The sequence below is a fragment of the Brachionichthys hirsutus genome, chromosome 15 (assembly GCF_040956055.1).
Source record: "Brachionichthys hirsutus isolate HB-005 chromosome 15, CSIRO-AGI_Bhir_v1, whole genome shotgun sequence".
Lineage (NCBI taxonomy): Eukaryota > Metazoa > Chordata > Actinopteri > Lophiiformes > Brachionichthyidae > Brachionichthys > Brachionichthys hirsutus.
Genome location: NC_090911.1, coordinates 191630 through 218206, shown reverse-complemented (window position 1 = coordinate 218206; position 26577 = coordinate 191630). Strand labels below are relative to the sequence as shown.

General features: G+C 43.6%; 1 protein-coding gene across 1 annotated transcript in view; it reads right to left on the bottom strand.

Annotated features, from left to right (window-relative positions):
* Positions 1-26577, bottom strand: part of LOC137905078 (contactin-associated protein-like 2) — a 53930-nt gene that overhangs the window by 12856 nt on the left and 14497 nt on the right. The window contains exons 5-18 of the mRNA XM_068749302.1: positions 18531-18734; positions 18196-18380; positions 17196-17339; positions 15877-16135; positions 15639-15788; positions 13072-13231; positions 12838-12944; positions 12637-12756; positions 8583-8698; positions 7805-7889; positions 7169-7325; positions 2654-2781; positions 2405-2575; positions 2026-2244 (exon numbers count right to left, since the gene is read on the bottom strand). Of these exons, the coding sequence (XP_068605403.1) occupies positions 2026-2244; positions 2405-2575; positions 2654-2781; positions 7169-7325; positions 7805-7889; positions 8583-8698; positions 12637-12756; positions 12838-12944; positions 13072-13231; positions 15639-15788; positions 15877-16135; positions 17196-17339; positions 18196-18380; positions 18531-18734 (2205 nt within the window). The remainder of the gene's footprint in view (positions 1-2025; positions 2245-2404; positions 2576-2653; positions 2782-7168; positions 7326-7804; positions 7890-8582; positions 8699-12636; positions 12757-12837; positions 12945-13071; positions 13232-15638; positions 15789-15876; positions 16136-17195; positions 17340-18195; positions 18381-18530; positions 18735-26577) is intronic.

The window sequence follows — 26577 nt, the reverse complement described above, 5'->3', positions numbered from 1 at the left end:
GATAGGATCCGGATTGCGGACACTGTCGCAATTGTTTTGAAAAATAGTTGTACACATTGCATTTAGCAGGATTTCTGAAAAACTGCTGGATGGATCTTGATGACAAAGAATCTGAAGAGGGATCTTGCTCTAACTTACATGCCGTCAAATTTTGAGAGCGATCCGGATATCTGTCCGGTTACAAAAAATACCGGATTTTCCCATTTACTTGTAATGGAGGCTTTTTCAAAAAATCATGGTCTTACAAAATATGCATTCAATTCACTCACCAAAAATCACAGTCATAAAGGGGTCCGAAATGCACTATCATGCAATATGTCTTAACATTGAAAATCCTATTTACAAATTCCATTTTTTTAAAAATACACTTAAACTCTGATTCACTTTTACTTTTCATGGTTGGTATATAAAGATACCAAGAACAATTTAGAACCTTTTGATGATGATGTTGATAACCATGTGGTTTGTGTAAAAATATTTAAACACGCATTGTGAACTCAAGGGACTGGGACTTAACAGCTATGTAAGATCCTATTGCATTGAATAGCCTTTCGAAAATCAATTGTCAGTGAGGCAATTGAGAAGGACTCCGTTTGCTAGCAAGCATAAAGATTTCACTCTGGAACAATGCAAACATGCCATGTGTTCTTATTATTCCAGATTTACCCTGTTTGAGAGTGATGGGGCATCAGGGTAAGAGGCATCTACCATGCTTAGTGCCTACTGCACCATCCTGCGGGGGCAGTGTTGTTGCTCTGTAATACAAGAGCTTGGCATAAAATTAATGCAACTCCGAACTTAAATAAATACAACATTGCATAAGATTATTAAAATGCTGCCACTGAGAAGGTGTGGCACAATCATAACTAAAGTAAAAATAAAGTAAAAGCAACTAAACAAATATACTAAAACAACAGTGGACGTGACCCAATAATATTCATTGCATCCAACACATGCCTCCTTTAAACCCGTTTCCTTTTATGTGATATTCCACTTTTTCCATAATGGTTATATTGTTTCAAATTCTGTTGATATGGACTTCAAAATATTTAATATGGCCTCTCCTCTAATTGACCGCTGTATGTCACAACTAACTATTGCATGTGAGGTTTTGGATCCCATGCATTTCAACATTTTAACCCAAAGCTCTTCCAGTTCAAAATGCCCCCATGGTGCCCATCACCACAAAAAGAATTGCCCTTCTTAGATTCAATTAAGTTGTTTGAATCTGAATTAATATATCTATTCCAGATATTGCATTGCACATTTTCATATATAGTCAGTCAGAGACCACAGAAAGTGAAGACAAATGTCCAGACTGGACAGGTGATCTTATAGAGAAAACAACAATTCACAACAAAGCAGTTGTAACAAGTTATCGTACTGTACTTTATGATTATGTAACTCTCCTGATGGGAACGCCAGTCGAGTAACCTTTAAACTAAAGCGTTGTGAACATGCCAAGTTAGCAGAGATTGCTCACTTCTGCTTTTCTTCAGCCGGGGCTGTGACGTTTGTGACCTGCTTGTCAGGCAATCTTTTGCCAGGATTCTCACTTCATCATTTGCCTTTCAAAAACAATGTGTTTGTAAAAGTTGTGTTGTATGTACAGTATATATTGTTTATGATGAATAAGTTGTATTTTTCAATATAAAAATTTAGACTCGAAATCATCGATACAATGGAAATGATATACATTTCTTTAAATGATAGTTCTTCTTTCTGTGCGGACTGGTACCGTTTTATGAAATAGGTACCGGTACGTGTTGGCACTCCGGCCTTGAGTATATTGTAAAATGACACGCCATGAAAAAGGTTGCCGATCCCTGTTCTATCGGTTGTTTGCTAAAACAAGTTTGACTGAAAATCTAATATTTTATTCATTTGTTCCCACAATTATTAAACAAAAATATATTTTGCAGTTAAGTAATTCAGTTCATGGAAGCCTGATGGCGATACACCATATTACATGTCATGGCAATAACTAGAGCTGAGGACAAGCAGACGGGTATCCCCGTGTCTTACCAACGTAGAGCTCACTGTAGAACTCCAGCTTTGTGTGCCCTTGTGCCGGCGTGGCGCTGGCCTCTCTGGACTGTCCATCAAGCTGCAGTACTGCCTCTTTGATGTTCTTCTCAGCTTCCACACGATGCCATTGGTCATCATTCAGAGGCACTGGGGAGTTGAGGCTAAGCTCCACCCACTCATTGCCAACACCAAATGAGAAGAGGACCTCTGAGCCTCCTGGGAGTGCCAGGATGAAAAAAAATAACATTTGCGATACTTCCGGATGACAGTTCAATTGTAATTACAATTTGTCGTTAACTTTTCACAAAAGCTCATAGACAAACAGCCAACACGAGGTATGAAACTCTGAGGAACTCTAACACCCACAGAGACACACCTCTGAGTTCTAGGCCGAGGTAGTCGTTGGTCCCCTTGTTCTCCAGAAAGACTCCGTGAGTGGATGAAGTTTTAAAGTAGAAGGAGATGTCAGTGCTGGTTTCTCCTCTGAAGGAAGAGAAGTGGAGGTAGGAGGCAGGGCTTGTGAAGGATGCTGCATTCCAGTAGTTCCCTTCACACACACAATAACAGGACATAGGTGAACTATAACTGTTTACTGGATGAGGCTGCAGGTGTTCCTTCCACTTACCATCTCCCTGACAATTTAGTGGTCCTAATGTCAGTTTGGCCTCAGATCCTGCTCTGCTTGTATCACCAACAACGACCCGACTGACGGGCAAATGGTCTTTATACACCAAGAGCCCGGCGTCCTCTCTCCTGCACAGAACCAAAGAGAAAAAGGATCGCTATGGATCTGAGCCGGGGGTGAAATACTGATAAGATGAGAAATATCTGAGACAATATTAACCACAACATGACAATTACATAAACTGATCTTACACTGAAAAGCAGGGGTATAGAAAGGAACATTTAAAGAGGTCCAGTTTCTTGAAGCAAAGGTCCAGAAGATCATAATGTCTAACTATTTAGAGTGATATATATATTTAAGTAGCCTCATTGTATCGTTGCATCTGCATGTAATCAATACCTGACTGTCAAATCAAAGGAATTCAGTACAATACAAAAACATTTTTACAAGATGTTTTGCCACGTAACATAAAACTGAACGTATACTTATGATTGCAGATATGTATAATGTTCTCTCATTAACTAAACTAAAGTCGGGCTGCATTTCAAAATGAGAGAAAATAAATAAAATGTGAAAATTGTGCATGTTCAAATAAAGTGCTTAATTTCAGAAAACAAAAATAAAATTAAAGCCGCAAGCGGCGTTGTAGGCCCTCGCCGGCCGACAGGCCGTTGAGCTGACCCGCCGACGCACGCCGCTTTTGTCCTGAGTGCTTCGCAAGTGTTTAGATTTGAGCTGCATGAGTAGCTCACAGTTTAGTCAAATCGTTATTTGGATTATATGGCCATCTGCCGTCAGGAGTTTTTAAGTTTCAATCCAATATGGCCGCCTTCCTGTGTGTCTGGGGGCGTGGCCATATTTTTTTTTTTTTTTTGCCCTGACTTGACGCATGTCTGTACTGAATTTCGTGGCTGTCCGACAAAGTTGGCGTCGGACCCCCCATAGGCACAATGCATTGTGATTTTTGTAGGTGGCGCTGGCGCGCCACTTTTTCATGCCCAATTTTGAAACACATAAAAACATTAATTTTTCGCCGGTTCTGAGCTTGGTTCAAAGTTTGGTGAGTTTTCGAGCATGTTCAGGGGGTCAAATTGCTGTTTAAACAGCAGAACAAAGAAAGAAAGAAAGAAATAATTTTAGCAAAAACAATATAACTTTTTTTCTGAGTATGCGATTATTACACAAAATACATTTTCGGAATGGTCTCGACGAGGGCTACGCTTCTGTATGTTGTTTAGTGTCGGGGTGTGTGTGTGCTGTCGAGTGTCGTGTGTGTTGGTCGCCCGATGGTTGACTCGCTGCGCTCGTCAACTCGTGTTTGTGGATCTCTGTGTGTGTGCGTGTGTGTTGTTGAGTGTCGGTGTGTGTGTGTGTGTGTGCTGTTGAGTGTCTGTGTGTGTGCGTGTGTGCTGTTGAGTGTCTGTGTGTGTGCGTGTGTGCTGTTGAGTGTCTGTGTGTGTGCGTGTGTGCTGTTGAGTGTCGGTGTGTGTGTGTGTGTGTGCTGTTGAGTGTCTGTGTGTGTGTGTGTGTGTTGTTTAGTGTTGGTGTGTGTGTGTGTGCTGTTGAGTGTCGTGTGTGTGTGTGTGTGTGTTGTTGAGTGTCGTGTGTGTGTGCGTGGGTGTGTTGGTCGTCCTCAACAGCATGGCAAAGTTGGATGCTGAGGGTTGACGACAACTTTGTCGTCAACTCGTGTTTGTGTGTGTCTGTATGTGTGTGTTGTTTCGTGTCGGGGTGTGTGGGCGTGGGTGTGTTGGTCGTCAACTTGTCGTCTTCTGCGTTGCAAAAGCAATAGCCCCGCCCCTTACGCCTAGGATAGGCGCTCGGGCCTAATGAGCAAATATTTAATTTCCCTGATACTATTTCACATCTTGACTCAATAGTCTCAACCAATTTTACAGATAATAAATCCCAAAACACTTTTAAACACACTCTTATGCCAGCTCTGGCAGATCGAGCTGAAACGACTCAATTAGTTCAGATCTGTAAGATATTTGTGAAGTAGATGAGAGAGAAGTTAAGCCTAGATTCAGAATATTTTTATTACGTCCAGAGGTTATAATCGCGCCGTGTGTGTGTGTGTGTGTGTGTGAACTGAGTCTCTCCCTTTTAAGACAATTTCTGACAGAGCTGTTTGAGACAGAAATGAGGGACGCTGTCCTGCAGCATCTGTGTGAGACAGAAATGAGGGACGCTGTCCTGCAGCATCTGTGTGAGACAGAAATGAGGGACGCTGTCCTGCAGCATCTGTGTGAGACAGAAATGAGGGACGCTGTCCTGCAGCATCTGTTTGAGACAGAAATGAGGGACGCTGTCCTGCAGCATCTGTTTGAGACAGAAATGAGGGACGCTGTCCTGCAGCATCTGTTTGAGACAGAAATGAGGGACGCTGTCCTGCAGCATCTGTGTGAGACAGAAATGAGGGACGCTGTCCTGCAGCAGCTGTTTGCTATTTTGACCAAAGACTGTCACAGATAATGAATATAAGTGCCTGAGAACTGCATTAACTTGTTTAAAAAGGGTCAAATATGGGACCTTTTATAATCTGAGGGGGTTTGGGAACAGGTTGGGGAACAGACACCATCTCTACCGGTTACCGTCTATCCTAATAAGACGAGGTTTCCCCCAGAATGTCTGCCAGCTCTCGGATTACCGGTCAATCTACGTTTCCCCGCAGCTCCACTTGTCTTTGCGTGTCTTCGCCTCGGCTCCACTCGTGTGTTCGAACTCCGAAAATATGTTTGACTTCCGAGGCATTTTAAACAAAATATTTTGGGTCGAAAACCGGGTTGTTCGTCTACCAAGATCAAGATCCGAGACTCGACTGCATGTGCTGTCCCAGAGAGGGATGCCGTATTTGACAGAGATGAGACGTAGTATTTTAAAGAAACACAGATCTCCCTTTAGGACAGCAGGACAGATATGAATATGTAATATGATATGATGTAAAAGGGACTAAAGATGGAAATTAGCCATTGGCTATCATCTCACATATTTACGTGTAAACGTTCATTAATATGTATTGTCCCTGTTTAAATAAACTCAAACTCAATATCTGATACATAGATTCAAAGTATAATCCAGAAAAGCCTGTTGACATGAAAAAAGCAGACAGAGCACGTCTGTGTCGGTTCTCAGTCATCCAAGTCATGGTCGAGCAAAAGCAGAGTCAACTGGACTTGTTTGTTTTCTGCTCCAACAGGAGTAGAAGTATCTGGACCCTCCACCATTCATTACCCTCGACCAGTCATTACCCTCGATTAGTCATTACCCTCGATTAGTCATTACCCTCGATTAGTCATTACCCTCGACCAGTCATTACCCTCGATTAGTCATTACCCTCCACCAGTCATTACTATCCACCAATCATTACCCTCGATTAGTCATTACCCTCCACCAGTCATTACCCTCCACCAGTCATTACCCTCGATTAGTCATTACCCTCGACAAGTCATTACCCTCCACCAGTCATTACCCTCGATTAGTCATTACCCTCGATTAGTCATTACCCTCGATTAGTCATTACCCTCCACCATTCATTACCCTCGATTAGTCATTACCCTCGATTAGTCATTACCCTCGATTAGTCATTACCCTCCACCAGTCATTACTCTCCACCAATCATTACCCTCGATTAGTCGTTACCCTCCACCAGTCATTACCCTCGATTAGTCATTACCCTCGACCAGTCATTACCCTCGATTAGTCATTACCCTCCACCAGTCATTACTCTCCACCAATCATTACCCTCGATTAGTCGTTACCCTCCACCAGTCATTACCCTCGATTAGTCATTACCCTCGACCAGTCATTACCCTCGATTAGTCATTACCCTCGACCAGTCACTACCCTCCACCAGTCATTACCCTCCACCAGTCATTACCCTCCACCAGTCATTACCCTCCACCAGTCATTACTCTCCACCAGTCACTACCCTCCACCAGTCATTACCCTCCACCAGTCATTACCCTCCACCAGTCATTACCCTCGCCGAAGAGGAGGCGAGGGTATTGCAATTGGGTGCGTTTGTTTGTCTGTTTGTTTGTCTGTCTGTCCGAGCGCATAACTAAAAAACTAGTAACCCAATCGACTTGAAATTTTTACACCAGCAAGGTTCTGTCCAGAATGGCGTTGATCCGGATCTGGATCCAGATTCTAGAATTATTTTTACATCTGGAATTGTGCCTGTGCTGTAAACTGTCACTTTAAGAGGGAGGGACACGAATGGCATGATGGGAAAAAGAGTCCAGAAGGAGTCTTGTAGTACGTTCCGGAGCAGCAAGCTAGAGCAGGTTTGGCCCCTCTGATCCGGAAGCCCTGTTTACTGTCTCACAAGATCCAATAGTCTATTGGAGGCGGGGTCTGCAGTCTCTGATTGTTTAGAACTGAAGAAGCCTCTTGGATGAGAGGCCAAAAGTCTTCAATCAAACTTGAGCAAGTCCAGTTGATTCTTTGTTTTTACTCTTTGTAGACAGCATAACTACTTTAAGGGGAGCTGATGAGCAGCAATCATCTCACCATGATCGTAGGTCAGCATCACAGTTGCAGTCGTGTTTGGGGTCAGTACAGTTGTGCTCGATACCACAGGCACACTTCTGTATCCCTGGTCCCGACCCCCCCCAATAAGAATGCCTTTCATTGGCTTTTCCTACCCACCAGGTAAGTGGAACACCATCTGGAAGTCAAGGCAGTGGAGTCAGTTTACATCCAATTCGTTGGGTTACATCTCAAAAATAAGTACTCATAAATACTGTCACATCATCTGTAGGCGTCAAATTCTTTTCTTTTCTTTTTTTAGCACTAGAACAAATACAAACATAATTATAATTGAAATAATTGAGATCACATCACTATTTTACCCTGAAATGAATTCAATGTCTGAGATGTTCAAACTTTATCAAATTGAATGTCCTACAGTTGCACAAGTACCTCCCAAAACGATAAGCAGGGACAAAAAGGACAAAAGGACAAAATGATGACGAATGAGGAGCTACTACTATTATTACTACTTATTATCTAGATGGTAAATATTAACAATATAAGTTGTCTGTACTGCTTTTATTTGAGATGAAGTCCATATATATCATGTATTTTACAGCTGTACTTTTAGATGATAGATACATACTAGTATGTCATGCGCGCTGATGACTATACCTGGACTGTTGAGCAGACGAGACATTTTGCAGGTATAGGCTATGTACTGCTCACAGGACTCAGCACTGCTGGTGACTGACAACAGCTGGACACACACACACACACACACACACACAGAGTGAGAACGTCATTCAAATGTCCCTGTATTACACAAAGCACATATATAACTAGCTACATACTACCAGTACATACATGTTTTAATCATATCTTAGATGCATTACAGCAACATACTGTTGTTACTGCCCACACAAAGACCCTTAATGCGATTTGTGTCTTCATTTGTTTCATTTCGGCAGACGGAACCCACACAGGGAGAACATATAAACTCCAAACAGGAAACAGGAAATACCCAGGTTCTCAGGTGGATCTGAACACAGCATCTTCTTTCTGTAAGGTCACAATCCTATTCACTGTGACACTGTTGCTATTAAGTGTATTTCAGAAAAAAAAACTTCTTATATATATAATTTCATGAAAATATGTCCTCTCAGGCAGCACGGTAGTGCAGTGGTTAGTGCTGTTTCCTCACAGCAAGAAGTGCCCTGGTTCAATTCCACCTGGGCGGAGTTTGTATGTTCTCCCCATGTTTGGGTGAGTCCCCCCTGGGTGCGCCAGCTTCCTCCCGGCTCCCACCACCAAAAACACACAACTTAGGTGAACCAGTCACTATAAATTGTCTGTAGGCATAAGTGTGAGTGTCTGTCTATCTGTGTGGCTCTTCGATAACTATAATAAAGCAGTCTTTGCAGCAGGTAAAATAGTTGATGTCACAATATACCTGTTCATTAGTCACATTGTAAGAGATCTGTAGCACGGCCTTCCCATCCTTCTCTGCACTGACGACTGATGTTTCTGGAGCCAGGTTGTTCTTGAGTGTGGTCCAAACCATTTCCTCTAAAAAAGCATAAAACATACTGTCACTAATTTTACAGGTACAATTCAATATGTTAGGTCACCCTGCAGCAATCAGGAAATGGTTTCCAGATTAATGCAAGATCTGGAAACCGTTCAGATGTTTCTGAGCTTCTGTTCAGGAACATCATCATTGACCACATCAAATAGAAAAATGTACAGAAAAGACAAGTATACATCGAGTACTAACACAATATGTGCAAAGTTCTCCCGTTGGATTTGCTGTTTGGATTCTATGTTTCCTTGTTTTGCAGTGTGGGCGCGGGAGAGAGGGCAGAACACCAATGTTTGTTACCATTGCTGCTATTTGTTTATTATTGATGTTTAAACTAGGGGTGGGACATTAACGCGTTAATTACAATTAATTAATAAGAAGGACGTTAATTAATTCAAAATATTAACGCATTTTAACGCAGTTTGCGTGTCAAAACACCCGGAACGTTTGTCAGTTCACCATGTTCTGGTACGCCACTTATACTGACGCACACAGTCCCAGGCTGGCTTGGGGACGAATGGAGACGGGAAAGAGTAATTTTGTAATGTATTTGGTCCGTGCCTGGATTCCGTAGTCACGTGATGACGTAGGCACGTTAGCTTGTTGTGTGCGTCGATGTAGCATGTAGTTCCGTGACTGACTGCGCCTCATTAAAAGATAAGTTTGTTCCTGAATCTGCCTCCTCCTTCCTACCATCCGTAGAGGTGAGAGACAAACAACTCTGCTGGACGGTAAATTCATTTTCAAAAAACGACCAGATGGGAGAGACAAAGCCACCGTGTACTGCAAACTATGCAAAAAAGAGTTTGCCTACCACAGAAGTACTGCTAGCACAGAAACGGCTCGCGCTAGCGGTTCTGGTCAGCAGCAACTTGACCAAATGACAAATGGATTTAGACGGAAAATGAGCAAGTCAACGTCGGAAACAGACGAATTCACTCGCAAAGTGGGTTGCCAAAGACTGTAGACCGCTATCAGTGGTAGAAGACAAAGGTCTACAAGATGTGCTACGGATAGCTGCGTGTGATGAAACCTTTGAAATGCCGTGCAGAAAGACTATTTCAAGCAAAGTTCTGCAACTGTACTTACCTTTGTTTACAATTTTGAAATGAAATGAAATGAAATGAACAGTAATTACAATAAAATATTCAGTTTTGATATCACTTGTTTAAAAGGTTGTAACTTAAAAATTGTTAGAGATAAAGCCAAACTGTAAATAAGAAAAATCATAAATATGAACCAAAGTTTGTGATGGGGATAAATGAACATCTAATAATGTGGAAAAGTTCCATTCAAATCACGCAGGAACAAAGATAATCGATACAAAATCAAAGCAAAACCAAAAAGCCACCACCTTGTCTCGTCATGGACATGCAGAAACCAAAAAAACAACCGAAGTGGGAAAGATGAAGAACATTCCAGAGTCGATGCCGCGGAAAAGACGTCACTTTCAGGATCAGCACTGGACAGCTCCATATGTAGCCGGCTACATGTGGAGCTGTCCAGTGCTGATCCTGATCCATATGTAGCCGGCTACCTATGGAGCTGTCCGGTGCTGATCCTGATCTATATGTAGCCGGCTACCTATGGAGCTGTCCGGTGCTGATCCTGATCCATATGTAGCCGGCTACCTATGGAGCTGTCCGGTGCTGATCCTGATCCATATGTAGCCGGCTACCTATGGAGCTGTCCAGTGCTGATCCTGATCCATATGTAGCCGGCTACCTATGGAGCTGTCCAGTGCTGATCCTGATCCATATGTAGCCGGCTACCTATGGAGCTGTCCGGTGCTGATCCTGATCTATATGTAGCCGGCTACCTGTGGAGCTGTCCAGTGCTGATCCTGATCCATATGTAGCCGGCTACCTATGGAGCTGTCCAGTGCTGATCCTGATCCATATGTAGCCGGCTACCTATGGAGCTGTCCAGTGCTGATCCTGATCCATATGTAGCCGGCTACCTATGGAGCTGTCCAGTGCTGATCCTGATCCATATGTAGCCGGCTACCTATGGAGCTGTCCAGTGCTGATCCTGATCCATATGTAGCCGGCTACCTATGGAGCTGTCCAGTGCTGATCCTGATCCATATGTAGCCGGATCAACATGTCAGCACATGCTGGAAAAAACTAAAAAGTTCAAATAACTTCCAATAGTCACCTCCAGCAGATTATTGATTTCCTGACTGCAGCGTGTTGCTGTTGTTATTGACATGTTGCTGAATTGTTCCGTTTGATCAGTTCACTACTTAAGTTACAAACATTGCATATTCAATTGTATAGCTTGTAAAAATATATGGATAGATTATTGCTGTTATTATAACATAAATCATTTCAATTGATCAGGTTAAGAAAACCACACTACTCCATCGATCAATAATCAAACTAATTAAAGTAAATAATATTTAATTATAAATAAATAAAAATATCATCCAACACAAGTTATGACATTAACTTTGTTCAAAACTCTTTTGTCACAGTCGAGAGGAGCAGAACTGCAGAACAACCAACACATGTGTTCTGTTAAGAACACGTGTGAGATGCAGCCTTTTACAAAAACAGGCCTTGAGTTTGACACATGTGCTCTAACACCAACAGATTGTTCCAGCCTCTGTAACAGAATCTGATGATCTACTCTACTGTGTCAAAGGCTGCACTGAGATATAATAAGATAAGCACGGAGCTAAGTCAGTTATCAGATGCTATTAAAAGGTCATTTATGACTTTAACATTAAATCATCACTACTAAGACAGTGACCTGTGGGAACTGAAAGGTCAGTAGAGCTGGCGCTTCGTGTAAGCCTAGCTATGGTGTTAACCCTATCGCTACGGATGGTGAGGGTGCACCCGCCCACCATTACCACCACTTGCTGGTTAAAGTCGGCCTCTGCGACCGGAGCACCGGTTCCCGGTAACGACGGTGCATATTACCGTAAAACCGGGCATAGACAACAATAGCGGCAGCGACATGAACGTTTTAACAGTGTTAAAGAAACCTTGGATTGCTTTTGTTCTCTTCTATTAGCGATGAGTATTATACTGCTCTTGCCTTGCGGAGGGTCATCATATAAGCTTTGAGGCAATTTTGCCCACCGTACTGCACCATATTCTCTTCAGCCTTGGGGTTTTTTCTTTTCTTTAGCAAACACACACACACACCTCTAAATCCATCTGATTTTCAAATAATTGTCACAGATAATCATCTATCTATTGTTAAATATGCACACTACAGGACAATGATTTTCCCAGTAGTGACGCAGCACCTCATGTGATCTCACTGTCACAACAGTCTCACATTATGGCCTTCATTGAAAAAAGAAAAACCAACGGACAGAGACTTTTACCTTGCCTAGTCTGCTGACTTGGCTCTGCTGGATTCACACCAGGGTTTTCCTCTCCCATGCCTCTTTGTTGACTAACAAGTGAGACAGCCAATCACCAGTGCCCAAGTGTCACACTTGGTTTCACTCTCCTAATCAGCCTTAGCTTTAGCGCTGCAACAGGCCTGATGGTCGTCACTGGATTACTGCATCTGTTTCAGGAAGGCTTGATCACTTATTGCTCTTTCTTTGATTTTGCTACCTTCTGACCTAAACCTGTTTTTGACTGATTTTTGCTTGTACTTTTACCAAGATTTTTTTGACTTTCATGTTTGAGTTGCTTTCCTCTTTGGCCTGCACCTAGCTTGACCTGCCATTCCTAGTGAATGGTAATTACTCCTGAGTCTGCTTCCGAGACCACAATTCTTTTCCAGCCAGCAACAGAATCATGTAGAGACAAACTGACAAGACAGATTGCCCCTCAGAACAACAGACAGAACAACAGACAGACAGTCAGACTTACAGTTGGTGAGACCTACAGACAGACCTTTGCCAAAGTGTAACATTACAAGCGGACAATTAGTCAAAAATGTGTCAATAAAATCTCACCCGAGATGTGACAGCTGACTCGGAAGGCACTGATCGGTCCACTGCCATCTGGGTCGATCCAGTAGTTCCCTGAGCTCTTCCCCTGGTGTTTATACTCTTCACAAGACTGCTGATACATTGCTACAGAGGACATGGAACACACAACTCAGAACACAATGCAGCATTTGTGAATGTTTGTGTACCTCTTATGGGTGCACTTACATGTGTGGCAGGTAGCTCCCGTGTAGCCGGTGCCATTACAGTCACAGCTGAATGTACCCCATGTCTGAGTACAGCGACCGCCATGCTCACAGTGGTTGGGAACACACCTGATGATAAAGTATGGAGCTGCTTCAAACAAACCCATAACATACCTCAGCTTGTGCAAGAAACTAGAACTACCATCCATCTGACAACCTGAAGCTGATTATTACTAATTCAAAGGCAGTCCTGCACCTGTCGATAATGGCACACATATCCAGGGTGACATTCTCATAGGTTCCAATAAGACCTTGTTCAACAGCTCTGAGGTCAGCAAGATGGTCATCTATGTGGATCATCTGCATACAACCCTGGAAATGGCGCTGAAGGGATCGTGTGTTAGTGGGCAAGTAACCTGGAGACAGGTAGAGGAGGTCAAATGTCATTATTAACAACCGTAAAAGAAAGAAGTTTGAACCCATTGGTCTTCTTGTTATTAGGCAATGATAGACCCATGTGCCACCATAAGCAAAAATAGTGAAGACAATTCCATTCATATTGGACTGAGTGGATCGTTGAGCGTATTGTGTCACTTCCTTTTTGCATGTTTCACGGCTTGGGCGTGTGCTGTTTTGTCACTTAAAATCATTCACAATATTCTGTTCATTTCCCACATAAATTTGATAGCTGCTCGTAATATTCACTGTTAGCGGATTAGTTGCACCAATTCAAAGCCTTGTTGGGCAGCTCCTTTAATATTGTTAAAGTGTTTTAATAAGCTAACAACCGAGCAGCTTTTTGCAGCGCTAGCTACCGATGGCTTCTCCCGGTGGCTCTCCCATCTCCCGCTCAGTGTGTCAAATGTTTAGCTTCTCCTTTGCCTCCTTCGCTGTATTGTTTATTTGCCACGTTAGAGGTGAGGCTAAATGAATTAGAGACCCGGTGCCGAGCCAGAGTCAAATCCATACCTGTCAACCAGTACGTTTTTGCCGTACAAAGTACAGTTTTTATGCATTCTAAGACGTGTACGGCGTAGAAGAACATCTGTACGGGAAAACGCAAATTTGTAGCGTCCGTCAGACGCTGAAACAAGGACGAGATGTTCTCAGAACAAGCTTTTATTAATCGGTAACCCCGCCGCTAACAGGACAGATATCCTCTCCCGTCTCTCTCACCCCCTCCACGCTCACACACACCCCGCCCCTCCTCCCTGATGCCTTCACTGACTCCCTGCAGAGTAGGAATTACGAACACAAACACGAACTGTTACAGTCCCATCCGGTCTGCACCGAATATCAAGAAACGTGAAAAACATGTTTCCCAATCACAAGCCAGCAAAGGTTTGTGTTTTCTGTCCCTGTTTGAAATTTAAATTACAAGCATCATTGATCGATACTTAAGTTTGGTTTACAAAAATAAAAATGCTAACGATTTCCCCCCCCAAAATATCTGTTCTTATTTAAAAAATTAAATTACAAGCATTATTAATGGATATTATAGTTTAGTTAAAATATCAAAATTAAACTGTATCCTAATTAATAATGTCCAACTATGTACATAAATAAACGCATTTGAAAAAAAGAAATATGGTGTAAGGTTATTTTGTATTTTGTAAGGAAAAAATCAACGGTTTGTACGGCCATGGAGCCGTGGAGGTTGACAGGTATGCAAATCCAGTAGCCATGATAGATTGCCAGCCCTCTCCAAGCCTGACCCCATGTAGCTCCCTCTCGCCGTCTCCCACCAAGGCGGCTGGGTGACTGTTAAGCCGAAGCGCAGCCCAAAACAGACGCCCACTGCAGTTCACGATCAGCCCGTTCATGGAGAGATGGAGAGCTTTGCTTCCTCGTCACCATGACGGTGAAGAGTGCGTAGACACAGGGACGCACGCGTGTGCACGCATGTCCGGATGGACCGTAGCCTCCTGCCTGAGCGGAGAGGGTCACAGAGGCGCTCAAAAGACTTCCTGACTACAGATGTCAGCGCTATCGGCCTGTAGTCATTACCCTCGCCGAAGCGGAGGCGAGGGTAATGCAATTGGGTGCGTTTGTTTGTTTGTTTGTCTGTTTGTTTGTCTGTCTGTCCGAGCGCATAACTCAAAAACTAGGAACCCAATCGACTTGAAATTTTTACACAAGCAAGGTTCTGTCCGTGGCTCGGTCCTCCCCGAGAATGGCGTTGATCCGGATCTGGATCCAGATTCTAGAATTATTTTTACATCTGGAATCGTGCCTCTGCTGTAAACTGCCACTTTAAGAGGGAGGGACACGAATGGCATGATGGGAAAAAGAGTCCAGAAGGAGTCTTGTAGTACGTTCCGGAGCAGCAAGCTAGAGCAGGTTTGGCCCCTCTGATCCGGAAGCCCTGTTTACTGTCTCACAAGATCCAATAGTCTTTTGGAGGCGGGGTCTGCAGTCTCTGATTGTCTTTCTAGTTAAGTCCTGTGATCCTTGGCTTCTTGGGGACAGGAACAATGGTGGAGGACTTGAAGCAGGCTGGCACATGACAGGACTCCAGGAAGGGGTTAAAGATGTAACACCTGGCAGCAGCAGTGCCTTGTGGGGACCAGTATGATGGAGGCAGACAGGACAGCCAGGAGATTCTTCCTGATTGTGCCGGAAAAATATTGGAAGCTTCAAAGCCTCAAATAAAGACGGTGGCATCTAGTGGTCAGCTGATGTTATAGCACGTGAGTTAAGAAACCCTTTGATCAGGCTTTGAGAAATTTAAATAATTCTAATTAAGCTACATGATTCACAATCTGAAAAGCTCCAAACCTAACTTCATCACATTTGAGAGTAACTTTGTTTTAGAGTAATCACCTCCAAAGTAGTAGATCCCTCCAGTCTGGATCTGGATGGGGAGGGCAGTTCTGACTGTAGATGCCTCATCGCCATCCACAGTTAGCATAGCATAATACTCCAGTATGATCAGATGGAAACTGTGCCACTGGCCGTCATTCAGACCTGAACCTGCAATGAAAAACAGGTTCAGCTACATAAACTGAGGAAAAGGTAAAAAAGTGAAAACATATCGGAGTCTGCTGAAGCCCAAACTCACCTGATGAAATGTCCATGTACGTGCTCCTTGTCTGTGTCACGTTCATGTACACAGTGATCTTCCCCTCTGTCAGTGCCACCTCCACCCACCCGTCAGTCAGTGCCGTGAACATCAGGAGGCCGTTGGAGTTCCATGTTCTAAAGGACAGACTGATTGACAGAGTGTCGCTGTAACTGTGACCTGGCAGCCGCAGGAAGGATGTGGAGTTGAAAAAGACGGGGAACGAGTTGGAGTCTGAGCAGGAAAATGTCAGGTTACGCTGCAATGGAGAGGAGAGAAATAAGAAGTGAGATGAAAATAGTTCTCCTGGGAGACATTGCTTCTTTCTAGTTGTTATGTGATTTAACTTGTTTAAGGATATTTTGTCATAACAAATGTTCTTGGTGCTGACCAAAATAAAGATTTAATTGAAATTCTTGAGCTGTTTGATCAACAAAATGACTATAAAATCTTACAATTAATCTGATCAAGTAGCACGAACAGAGCTCAATCCCAGTGGTGAACATTGCAGTCGAGGGTGCTTGTCCACTCATCGGTGGCAGGGGTTCCCTTCCAGCCCTTGTGGTGTGTCAGTGTGATGCTGATCAGTTTTGATGAGGAGGTTGCCACCACTGTATGAATATGTGCAAATTGATAAATGCTGACTTCTTTAAAGCACGTTGAGCAGACGGTCAGATTAGAAACATTAATTTACAAATGGCTGTGGTAAAATTTAAGTGAATGCTAACTTGACTGTAATATTAGCGTTAAATCAAGACTTTGTATTTCTTTGTTAAAAGCCTCAGTTTGTCACAACATCACTATCATGACATTAGCTTTCAGAGAGTTATATCTAATTTATGAAAAACAACATTTACGTTCATTTTCCAAGCCTATCTCGGCAGTCAAGGGGCGAGTGGCGGGGTACACCCTGGACAAGCCGCCAGTTCTTCACGGGGCAACACAGAGACAGACAACCAGCCACACCCACGGGCAATCTAGTGCAACCAATCCACCTAATTTGCATGTTTTTGGCGGTGGGAGGAAGCCGGAGAACCCGGAGAGAACCCATGCAGACACAGGGAGAACATGCAAACTCCTCACAGAAAGGCCTCAAGTTGGAGTCGAACGCACAACCTCCTTGCTGTGAGGCAACAGCGCTTACCACTGCGCCACCGGGCCGCAACAATGTTTTGTTGATTTGTCGAGTAAAAAAGGAAATAATGCAGACTACCTTTGGAAGAAAATTCATACAGTCCCTTAAAACATGATCTTCGACCCAACTCAGATCCTAATGAATCAAAACAGTGGCTAAAATAAAAGTGTGCTCGTTGCCTTACAAAGCTGGATGTGTCCACCTTCTTCCTGCGGACCAGGTTGGTGATGTTCTCTCCATTGTAGGTGATTCCCTCCATACACCCCACAAAGTTTTCTCTGACGCCTGAACTTGACTTCACTGATTGAGGCAGCCCTCCAAAACTGATCTGAGGACAAAAATAAATAAAATAAAGACCAGGGCTCTGACAGTTACCCCATTATAGATGGAATGCACAGTTATAGGCGCTGTGGTGAACATGCCTTTGTTACAGGCTATTTTGGAATGTGATGCAAATATTCAATTCACAATCAGTGTCTAGTAAAAACTTTAGAAAGCTAAACATTTCAACATGCCTGTGTCCTGGGTAAATGATACAATAACTGATGACTGACTATGATTCTTTGAGAGACTTGCTGATGAACAACTACTACAGGACTTTGTTGGAACAAATCCTGGAACATTTTCAGGTTTTAGTGACAATGGCACCAGCAGTACCATGAATTGTTGTTGTCGATTACAGGGGTAAGAGGATAGTTTACTAGATTGTGTGTAGACAGAAAGGACACTACCTCATTTTCAACCATTTTACAACCATGGAATGCAGACGAGCATCCCTGAACCATGAAGCAGATGAATGCCACTCTGTCAGCCACCAACAAGCTACTGAGCCGCTACTTTGCATTGATACACCAAAGTTGCACAACATAAGTGCAGATTTTTTTTTTACTGCTCGATGAATCTCCATGTCTGCGACAACGATCAGATGTAGGCTCAGAATTTAGCATGAAGACCATAAAGGCATGGATCCATTCTGCTTAGTAACAATGACTCTGACTAGTACTGGTCACAGAGGCGTGACCTTGAATTGAACCATATTGGTTACTTCCTGGAGAATAGTTTATTACGGTTGTTGTACACAAGTGTGTGCATAAAATAACATTTAACTCACATACTGTACCTTTCAACTGCAAGCAAAGTCAGAATGGAAACATGACAATATGACCCACACAGGAAGTCTTTACCTCATAGTCCAGATCAAGGTGGTCAAATTCTCCATTTGTCCTAAACTGCTGAGTGTGGTGGTCGAGCGTGAAGTTAACATTCCTGTGGTAACGCTCTATGACGACAGAGTGCCAGTGATCGTCATCCAGTAAGCTCCCACTGGTCACAGAGGTGTGGCCTTGAATTGAACCATATTGGTTACTTCCTGGAGAGAAGGGAACATGTTTTATTATGTTCAAACAGCAGCAAATAACACACATTTCAGAAAAGGAAAATAACAATAGAATGTCTTCTGCAAATACTTTAGCAGTACTATGGTTGTCCTTCAAAATACACAGACTTTACGGAAGGCTACCTAAGTTAATACTGAGCTGCAGTCTTGCCCTGCGGAGCTCTAGGGAAATGTAGTCTCCTTGTTGCCCTTCTCCATGGAGCAAGACCACACCTCCTGCCGTGGTTCTAAACCTCAGTGAGATGATGTCCTTCGCAATTTTCATCTTCTTACTCCTGAATCGGTAGGATATGATCCCATGGCCATCAAAAGTGATCACATCTGACCCTGGAATACACAAAAGGTAAATGTCCTTTTTTGCAGACTATAAATAAATCATTTTGATTGACAGTTTTACAATCAATAAAGCCAAGCTAGTTAATGTTTTCGCTACAGCGGAGCAGTGGCTGCTTGCTTTGTGGGCATAATATAATACATTATCATAGTTTGTGATTATGACCAGTATATTACTGTAATGTATTTCAGCTCTCACATGTGGTGAGTTGCTTCATGTTTTGTTTTGCTTTATCAATATTACATATTTTATATATACTTCAGCCCTATCTAAATATATGGATAAACTGTATCTTCTTGCTATAAAAATCCTGTTACAATGGAAATTACTGTCCTTGGGCCTACAAACTTCACAATTAAACTAGAAAGACAATCAGAGACTGCAGACCCCGCCTCCAATAGACTATTGGATCTTGTGAGACAGTAAACAGGGCTTCCGGATCAGAGGGGCCAAACCTGCTCTAGCTTGCTGCTCCAGAACGTACTACAAGACTCCTTCTGGACTCTTTTTCCCATCATGCCATTCGTGTCCCTCCCTCTTAAAGTGGCAGTTTACAGCACAGGCACAATTCCAGATGTAAAAATAATTCTAGAATCTGGATCCAGATCCGGATCAACGCCATTCTCGGGGAGGACCGAGCCACGGACAGAACCTTGTTTGTGTAAAAATTTCAAGTCGATTGGGTTACTAGTTTTTGAGTTATGCGCTCGGACAGACAGACAAACAGACAAACAAACAGACAAACAAACGCACCCAATTGCAATACCCCCGCTTCCGCTTCGGCAAGGGTAACTACCGAATAGCATAGTAACTCTGGACAACATCACTTCAACCTACATCCTGATCCTCTTATCAGGATCTGTCCTTTGACTCCCACACCAAATCTAAAGATCTGCCTTTTTTATATATATGTAGTACAGAGCAGAGGGTTGTCGACTTGAGACCACAATTGGTTCCGAGGGTTTTGTCGTAAGCTGACTTGGTCATAAGTTGGCCAATGATAAAGATGCTGCATCGCGATACTGTAAATGAGGAGTAGAAAGAGACAATTTCCTCTTGGCAAACATCAATTTGAAACTGCCACACACTCGATTTGCTTGTTCGCTTTGCCGTAAAAACATGTCCTAAGCAGACCAAAAAAGCAACAGCTCAGTGCGGTGGTAAAGTCGAACTATTATTAGCGGCATAGGTTTTAAATCAACAACCCCCTATATTCCACAAATCAGGCACGTTCTATCTCAAAATAACAGAAAAATTGGTTAGGTATTTGCCACTTCCAGGAGTGACTATTGTAACTCCTTGTTAGGTTGTCATTTTAAGTCTATAACAACCGCCATCCAATTTAAAACACTGTGGCTTGTGTGCTGATGTTAGAATAATTTAATTATATTTCCATTGCTCCTAAACTGTTATTGAGAGGAACAGCCCCATCTGGTGGGCAGAGAAGGTATTATGATGCAACCAGGTCAAGGGGTGGAGCTTAACCTTGTCAATAAAAACAACCCAGAACGGGAAATCAAGGAGCAGAGCATCATGGCGAGCGGCCATTGACGCGTCTGCGTCCCGGCCGAGAAAGTTAACTGGAGTCTGCCTGTTTCATTATGGTGCGTTTGAATTTTAACAACACGGTGATGGAGATTTGACTAGAACAAGAAAAATACACCATATTTTTTCTGTTTAATCTTTTCCACATTTGCAACTTGACCCCTGACGGGACAAGTTGAAAGCACAGAGGAGTTGCATCTTTTCCACGTTGGCCTCCAGTGAAATGCCGAATGGAGTTCAAGGTTCTGCTCAAATCAATTCAATTCAATTTTATTTATATAGCGACAGATCATAACAGAAAGATATCTCAGAGATAGCGGTAGAAAAACAGAGAGACAATGGCAGAGTGGGAGAGACAGTGACAATGACAGGAAGGACAAAGTGAGGGAGAGAGAGAGAGACAGGAAGAGCAGAAGCAAGCAGAAACACAATATATTTCCATTATATTACATTATAGCTATGTGAAACTATAAATACTAATGCTAGTGACAGGGACATCCGAGTTGACAGCCACAGGTCAATGTTCTGCAGCACCACAGATAGAAACACCTGCAATCGGAGACACGATGAGGAACAAACAGAGGGAAAGAGAGAGCAAAGACAAGTAGGAGAGTCAAAAACAAAGAGGCTATCATGTCACACTGGTTGATGTACGACGGACCGTAGACGCCGTCGGACCGGATGTGATCGCGCGAGACCTCCCGTGTGATTTTTGGATAATATACATGACGGCTTTCGGCCCCTTTTGATTACTTTCATAAATTGACGGATTGGATTATCGCTCAGCGTGGAGAACCTCGAGGTATTTATCGACCGGTATTACTCCAGCTGCTGCGCCATGGAGGAATCCGCGTCGGGCGATAATCCCTCCAAGAAAAGACTAACGTACTGGACTCCATTAATAAAAAACTGGACGTCCTCGGCGTTAAAGATCTTAAGGCTAGTTTGGAGCTCGCTTATCGTATGATGGCTGAGCTTCAGCGCGAGAACATCGAGCTACGCTCCTCCGTTGCGACTGTGTCAGTCGAAATGGAGAAGATTAAAACAGAAAATAAGACGCTCAAAGAGACAGTCCTGGACATTCAGTCGCGCAGTATGTGAGACAATTTAATATTCTCAGGCATCTCAGAGAGCGCCGCGGACAACCCAGAGTCCTTAATTAAAAACTTTATGACGACGTCACTGAAAATTCCCCCGGAGACGGTAAGTACAATCTCCTTTCACCGCGTCCACCGCCTCGGAGCCCGTAGAGGCGATAGGCCCCGTCCTGTTATCGCCAAATTTGAACACTTTAAACATAAAATGCTGCTAAAGAGCAAAGGACGGGAGCTTAAAGGAACCTCTTTCGGGATGAATGACCAGTTCCCGAGAGAGATCAACGAGCGGCGAAAGGTACTGTATCCGATCATGAAGCAGAATAGGCAGAAGGGCAAACGAGCTACGCTGGTTGTGGATAAACTATATATCGACAACCAACTGTACCGAGACCCTGCCCCCCCCCCCCCCCCCCCGGCTATTCTGAGTCAGTGAATGTATTCCTTTTGCCCCAACTCTCCCCTCAGATCCACTCCCCCCCTCACTTCTCCCCCTCCCCCTCACTCACTCACCCATCTCCTCTTCCCACACACACACCCTCGATGTCTCTCACTTGTTAGGCCCGAGCGCCTATCCTAGGCGTAAGGGGCGGGGCTATTGCTTTTGCAACGCAGAAGACGACAAGTTGAGCTCGTCAACCCTCGGCATCCAACTTTGCCATGAGGACAACCAACACACCCACGCACACACACACGACACTGAACAGCACACACACACACACAAACACGAGTTGACGAGCGCAGCTTGGACAAGAAGATTTGTATTACAATATTAATACATAGTATTTCCTAGTTCTTCAACTCATACATAAATAATTATGCGTACACGGGAGTACCTACACCTGACTGGAACAATACTTCTGTGAATTCTGCCTTGCTTCTCCTACTGTGTCAGCCACAGGCCAGAAAGGTAAGCTTCGAGATTGCTGCTGTTGGCTGTTAACATTTCATATTAACTCATTGAGTGCCGGCCATTTTCACGCATTTTCCCAATTTTACAAGCCCCACAGAATATTATTTACCGTGACTATGCACACACCGAACCTACCAAATGAAAGATTAAAGTCTCTTCTTTCATCAGGGAAAAATGGAAAATGGAGTTCCTACCATTTTCCGTTCCGGAGTTATTGGTCATTGAAGAGAGGCAGATTTCAATGTCAGTGTTGGCAGTGAATGGGTTAAAAAACACATTAAACACATCTGCAAAACTTCATTCTTTCACCTCAGAAGCATAGCCCGATTATGTCCCATACTCACTCGGATGACCGAGAACTTCCTGTTATTAAATCTAAATAAAACTGAGGTTCTGGTTCTTGGGCCAAAGCATCTCAGAAATGTTTGTTCTAGTGTTGTAGTTGAACTAGATGGCGTCTCAGTGTTCACCAGCACCACGTCCAAGAATCTGGGTGTAATCTTTGATCAGGACCGGCCCTTTCAGTCCCAGATAAAGCATATTTCAAGGACTGCGTTCTTTCACCTTCTGAATATTTCAAAGGTCAGGCACCTACTAACCCGAAAAGATGCAGAACAAATAGTCCATGCTTTTTGACTTCCAGACTGGACTACTGCAACTCCTTACTGTCCGGCTGCACAAAAAGGTCTATTAAACATCTCCAGCTAATCCAGAACGCAGCAGCTCGTGTTCTGACGGGAACCAGACTGAGAGAACACATTTCCCCTGTTCTGGTGTCTCTGCATTGGCTTCCTGTGAGAGCATGAATTGAAAATAAAATCATTCTGCTCACTGGTGGCTTAACATCATGACACACTGAGCTCCTCCCTCTTCATCTGATTATTCATGTTATAAATATATGTCAGTAATCTCTCTCTCTTCCCTGTAGTCTTGTTCTATCTCTTCCTCTGTCTGCAGGTCCTTCTATCCATTGAGCTGCAGAACCTGGACATGTGGCTTTCAACTCATATGTCCATATCGATAGCATTATCATATAGCAGCTCTTTAGTCAGTATCTTGTTCAGCACCCTATATGTTACGTTGTTTTTGTCTGCTCCTGCTCGCTGTCTCTCTATCACTCTCTATCCACCTCTTTGTTTTTTTTGTTTTTTTTCTCTTTCTTTATTTTTCTCTACACCTTGTCTGCATTCGTGCTCCACAGTGACGTACACAACGTCAGTCTCTGCTAGATTCTATGCTTTTTATTCTTATAGTGATTGTGACCGTCACCTGCCCTCTTGGCAGACTAGCCTATTCATATTTTATTAGTTTTATTACCTGCTTACCGCCGTAGAGGGCTGTGCACACCGCAGTGAACACACAACATGGACAAACACAAAGTGACAAATACACAGTGTTCTGAGAAGAGAGTACAATGGATTTATTTGTGCTCCTTAATTCTACCCCTTCCATCCAATCATCACCAAGAGTTGTCCCAATAGACCAGGTTCACATCAGCCCCTAGAGGAAAGTATGGATCACCAAGTTCTCAGATCTGAGTAAAAAGAGAGAGAGCAGAGTGACAGCCACAAACACTGAACCAGCAACCTCCACTGACTCAGAGATCTGTGGGCGGAGTTAACTCTCAGATCGAGTTTTAATAGGTGCTGGAGTGGTGGATCTGGCATGCGTGAAACCTCCACCTAAGAACGGGGCAGCCATCCCGGACCCAACAACGGCAACATGAGCCCCCAGATCACCCCAAGCAGCCACAGCAACCCAAGAACGACCACCAACCCCCCCAGAGCCACACGCAGAAGAACCAGCCCAGGGCCCGGGAGCAACCCCCGGGGCCCCCCCAGAGCCACACGCAGAAGAACCAGCCCAGGGCCCGGGAGCAACCCCCGGGGCCCCCACCAGAGCCACACGCAGAAGAACCAGTCCAGGGCCCGGGGGCAGCCGACGAAACCTAGGCCAGCGCAGCGGCACGGGGCACAGCGGGCCGGCCCGGCGTCCCACCAGCACCCAACACCACGCCCCCCACAACCGCCCGCCCCCCTCCCAGATCGAATGTTAGAGTACAAGTACAGTCACACAGTAGCATGTATTACAGTACAAATAAGGTCAAACATCCTGTCTAAGAGGAGCATTTCAAAAAAGCCCTTGCGGTCTTGTTTCCGTTAAATCTTAGAAAGGGTCTTTTTAACTGTCGGGGAAATCTTTGTGACTTCCGTAACGAATACAGGTGGCTGAGGCGGGCCCCGGAGCGTTGGAATTCTTTTCTTAATTGTATTCTTTACCTGAAGATAGTGAAGGAAATTTCCGCTTCCGAGTTCATATTTTTGGAACAATTTTGTAGATGACATAATACTTATAATACTTATTTATAATAATACGTTTATGATAAATGCATTGTCATGAAAGAGATGATGGAGTTGAGAGATTCCCTTCTGTTCCCACATACCTACATGGAAAGGTTGATTGCTAGCCTGAAAGTCAGGGTTATTCCAGATTGGAGAGAACATGCAGGGTTCCAGTTTAGAATTTGTAACTTGTAACGCTTTCCACCAGGCGGACAAGGTGGAAGAAATCATCGGGTTTTTAAAACAGTTATGCCGTTTGATGGTTGTTGTGATGAAGGGGAGATCTGCGAGTCTAATATCCTTGCAGTCCTTCTGTTCCAATTCTAACCAGTAATTAGAGTCTCTATTCGGGTGCATCCATAGTACAAGATATTGTAGCTGGTTAGCCAAGTAATAATTCATAAAATTTGGGGCTTCCAGGCCTCCTTTAGATTTACTCCTCTGAAGGGTAGATAGATTAATTCTTGCTTTTTTATTTTTTCAGTAGAATTTGGTGATGGCTGAATCCAACGATTGGAAGCAGTTGGAAGTTGGTTTAAACGGAATCATTGAAAATAAATAATTGATTTGTGGTAAAACTTTCATTTTGATGGTGGCTATTCTTCCCAGAAGGGATATCGGGAGGTTATTCCAACGCTTCAGATCACTGCTGATTTTATCCAGAAGTGGGGTGAAGTTTAATCGGGTTAACTCAGACAGTTTAGGTGAAATATTTATGCCCAGGTACTTTAAATTGCCCGTAGGAAAGGAGCAGTTTGGGTCCTGGTCTGCAGGGTTCCATGACTTTTCTGTAATGGGAAGTAATGTTGATTTTGTCCAATTGATGGAATCGTCTGAAAGTTGTGAAAATTTAGCTATCAACTTGAATACTTCCTGCAGCGAAGCCGAGGGTTCTTGTAAATAAAGTAAGACGTCATCAGCATATAAATTGATTTTGTGTTCTGACACCGCAGTGTTGATTCCCTTAATCCTGGTGTTTTGCTGCACTGCTGCTGCTAGGGGTTCAATAAATATAGCAAATAATAAAGGAGAGAGTGGGCAGCCCTGCCTGGTACCTCTCTGCAAGGTGAAGCTCTGTGAGGTAATCCCGTTGGTGGTTACGGTCGCTTTGGGAGAGTTATATAATACTGACACCCAGTGAATAAATGACTCTCCAAACCCAAGCTTGTGTAGGACGGCAAAGAGGAAGGACCAGCTAACTTTATCAAAGGCTTTTTCTGCGTCCAGCGATACAACCACTGCCTTTTTTCCAAGTCGCTGCGACATACTGATCAGATTCAGCAGTCTTCTGATATTGTTGGTGGAATGTCGACCTTTAATGAATCCTGTTTGGTCGCTGTGAATTACAGACGGGATCACTGTCTCCAGCCTGGATGCGAGTGCCTTTGCTATCATTTTGATGTCGGCGTTGATTAATGATAGAGGTCGGTAGCTTGAAGGGAGGGTGGGGTCTTTGTCCGGCTTCAGTAGAAGTTTAATTGCTGCTGTATTCATGTGGGGTCGTATATGACCATTGTTTTTCATTTCTGTCACTGATCTGAAGAATAACGGCGCTAACATGGTCCAGAAATGCTTCATAAATTCAGCCGGGAAGCCGTCCGGGCCTGGTGCTTTGCCGTTAGGCATACTATCTAGGGGGCGCTATGGAGTTCATTTATAGACAGCGGAGCTTCCAGAATGTTCTTATACTCTGTTGATAGTTGAGGAGTATTCAGATTACTGAGAAATGCCTCAATATCCTCCGGGTTGGGTTTATTAGCTGCTGAGTACAAGTTGTGGTAAAACGTGTAAAATATCTGATTGATTTCTTCTGGTGATTGCGTGCACTCACCATTTAACCCTTTCATTGCTGTTATGAGAGATCTTTCTCTGTTACGTTGGAGTTGATTCGCCAGAAACTTGCCTGATTTGTTATTATATTCAAAGTCGTTGTATCTCAGTT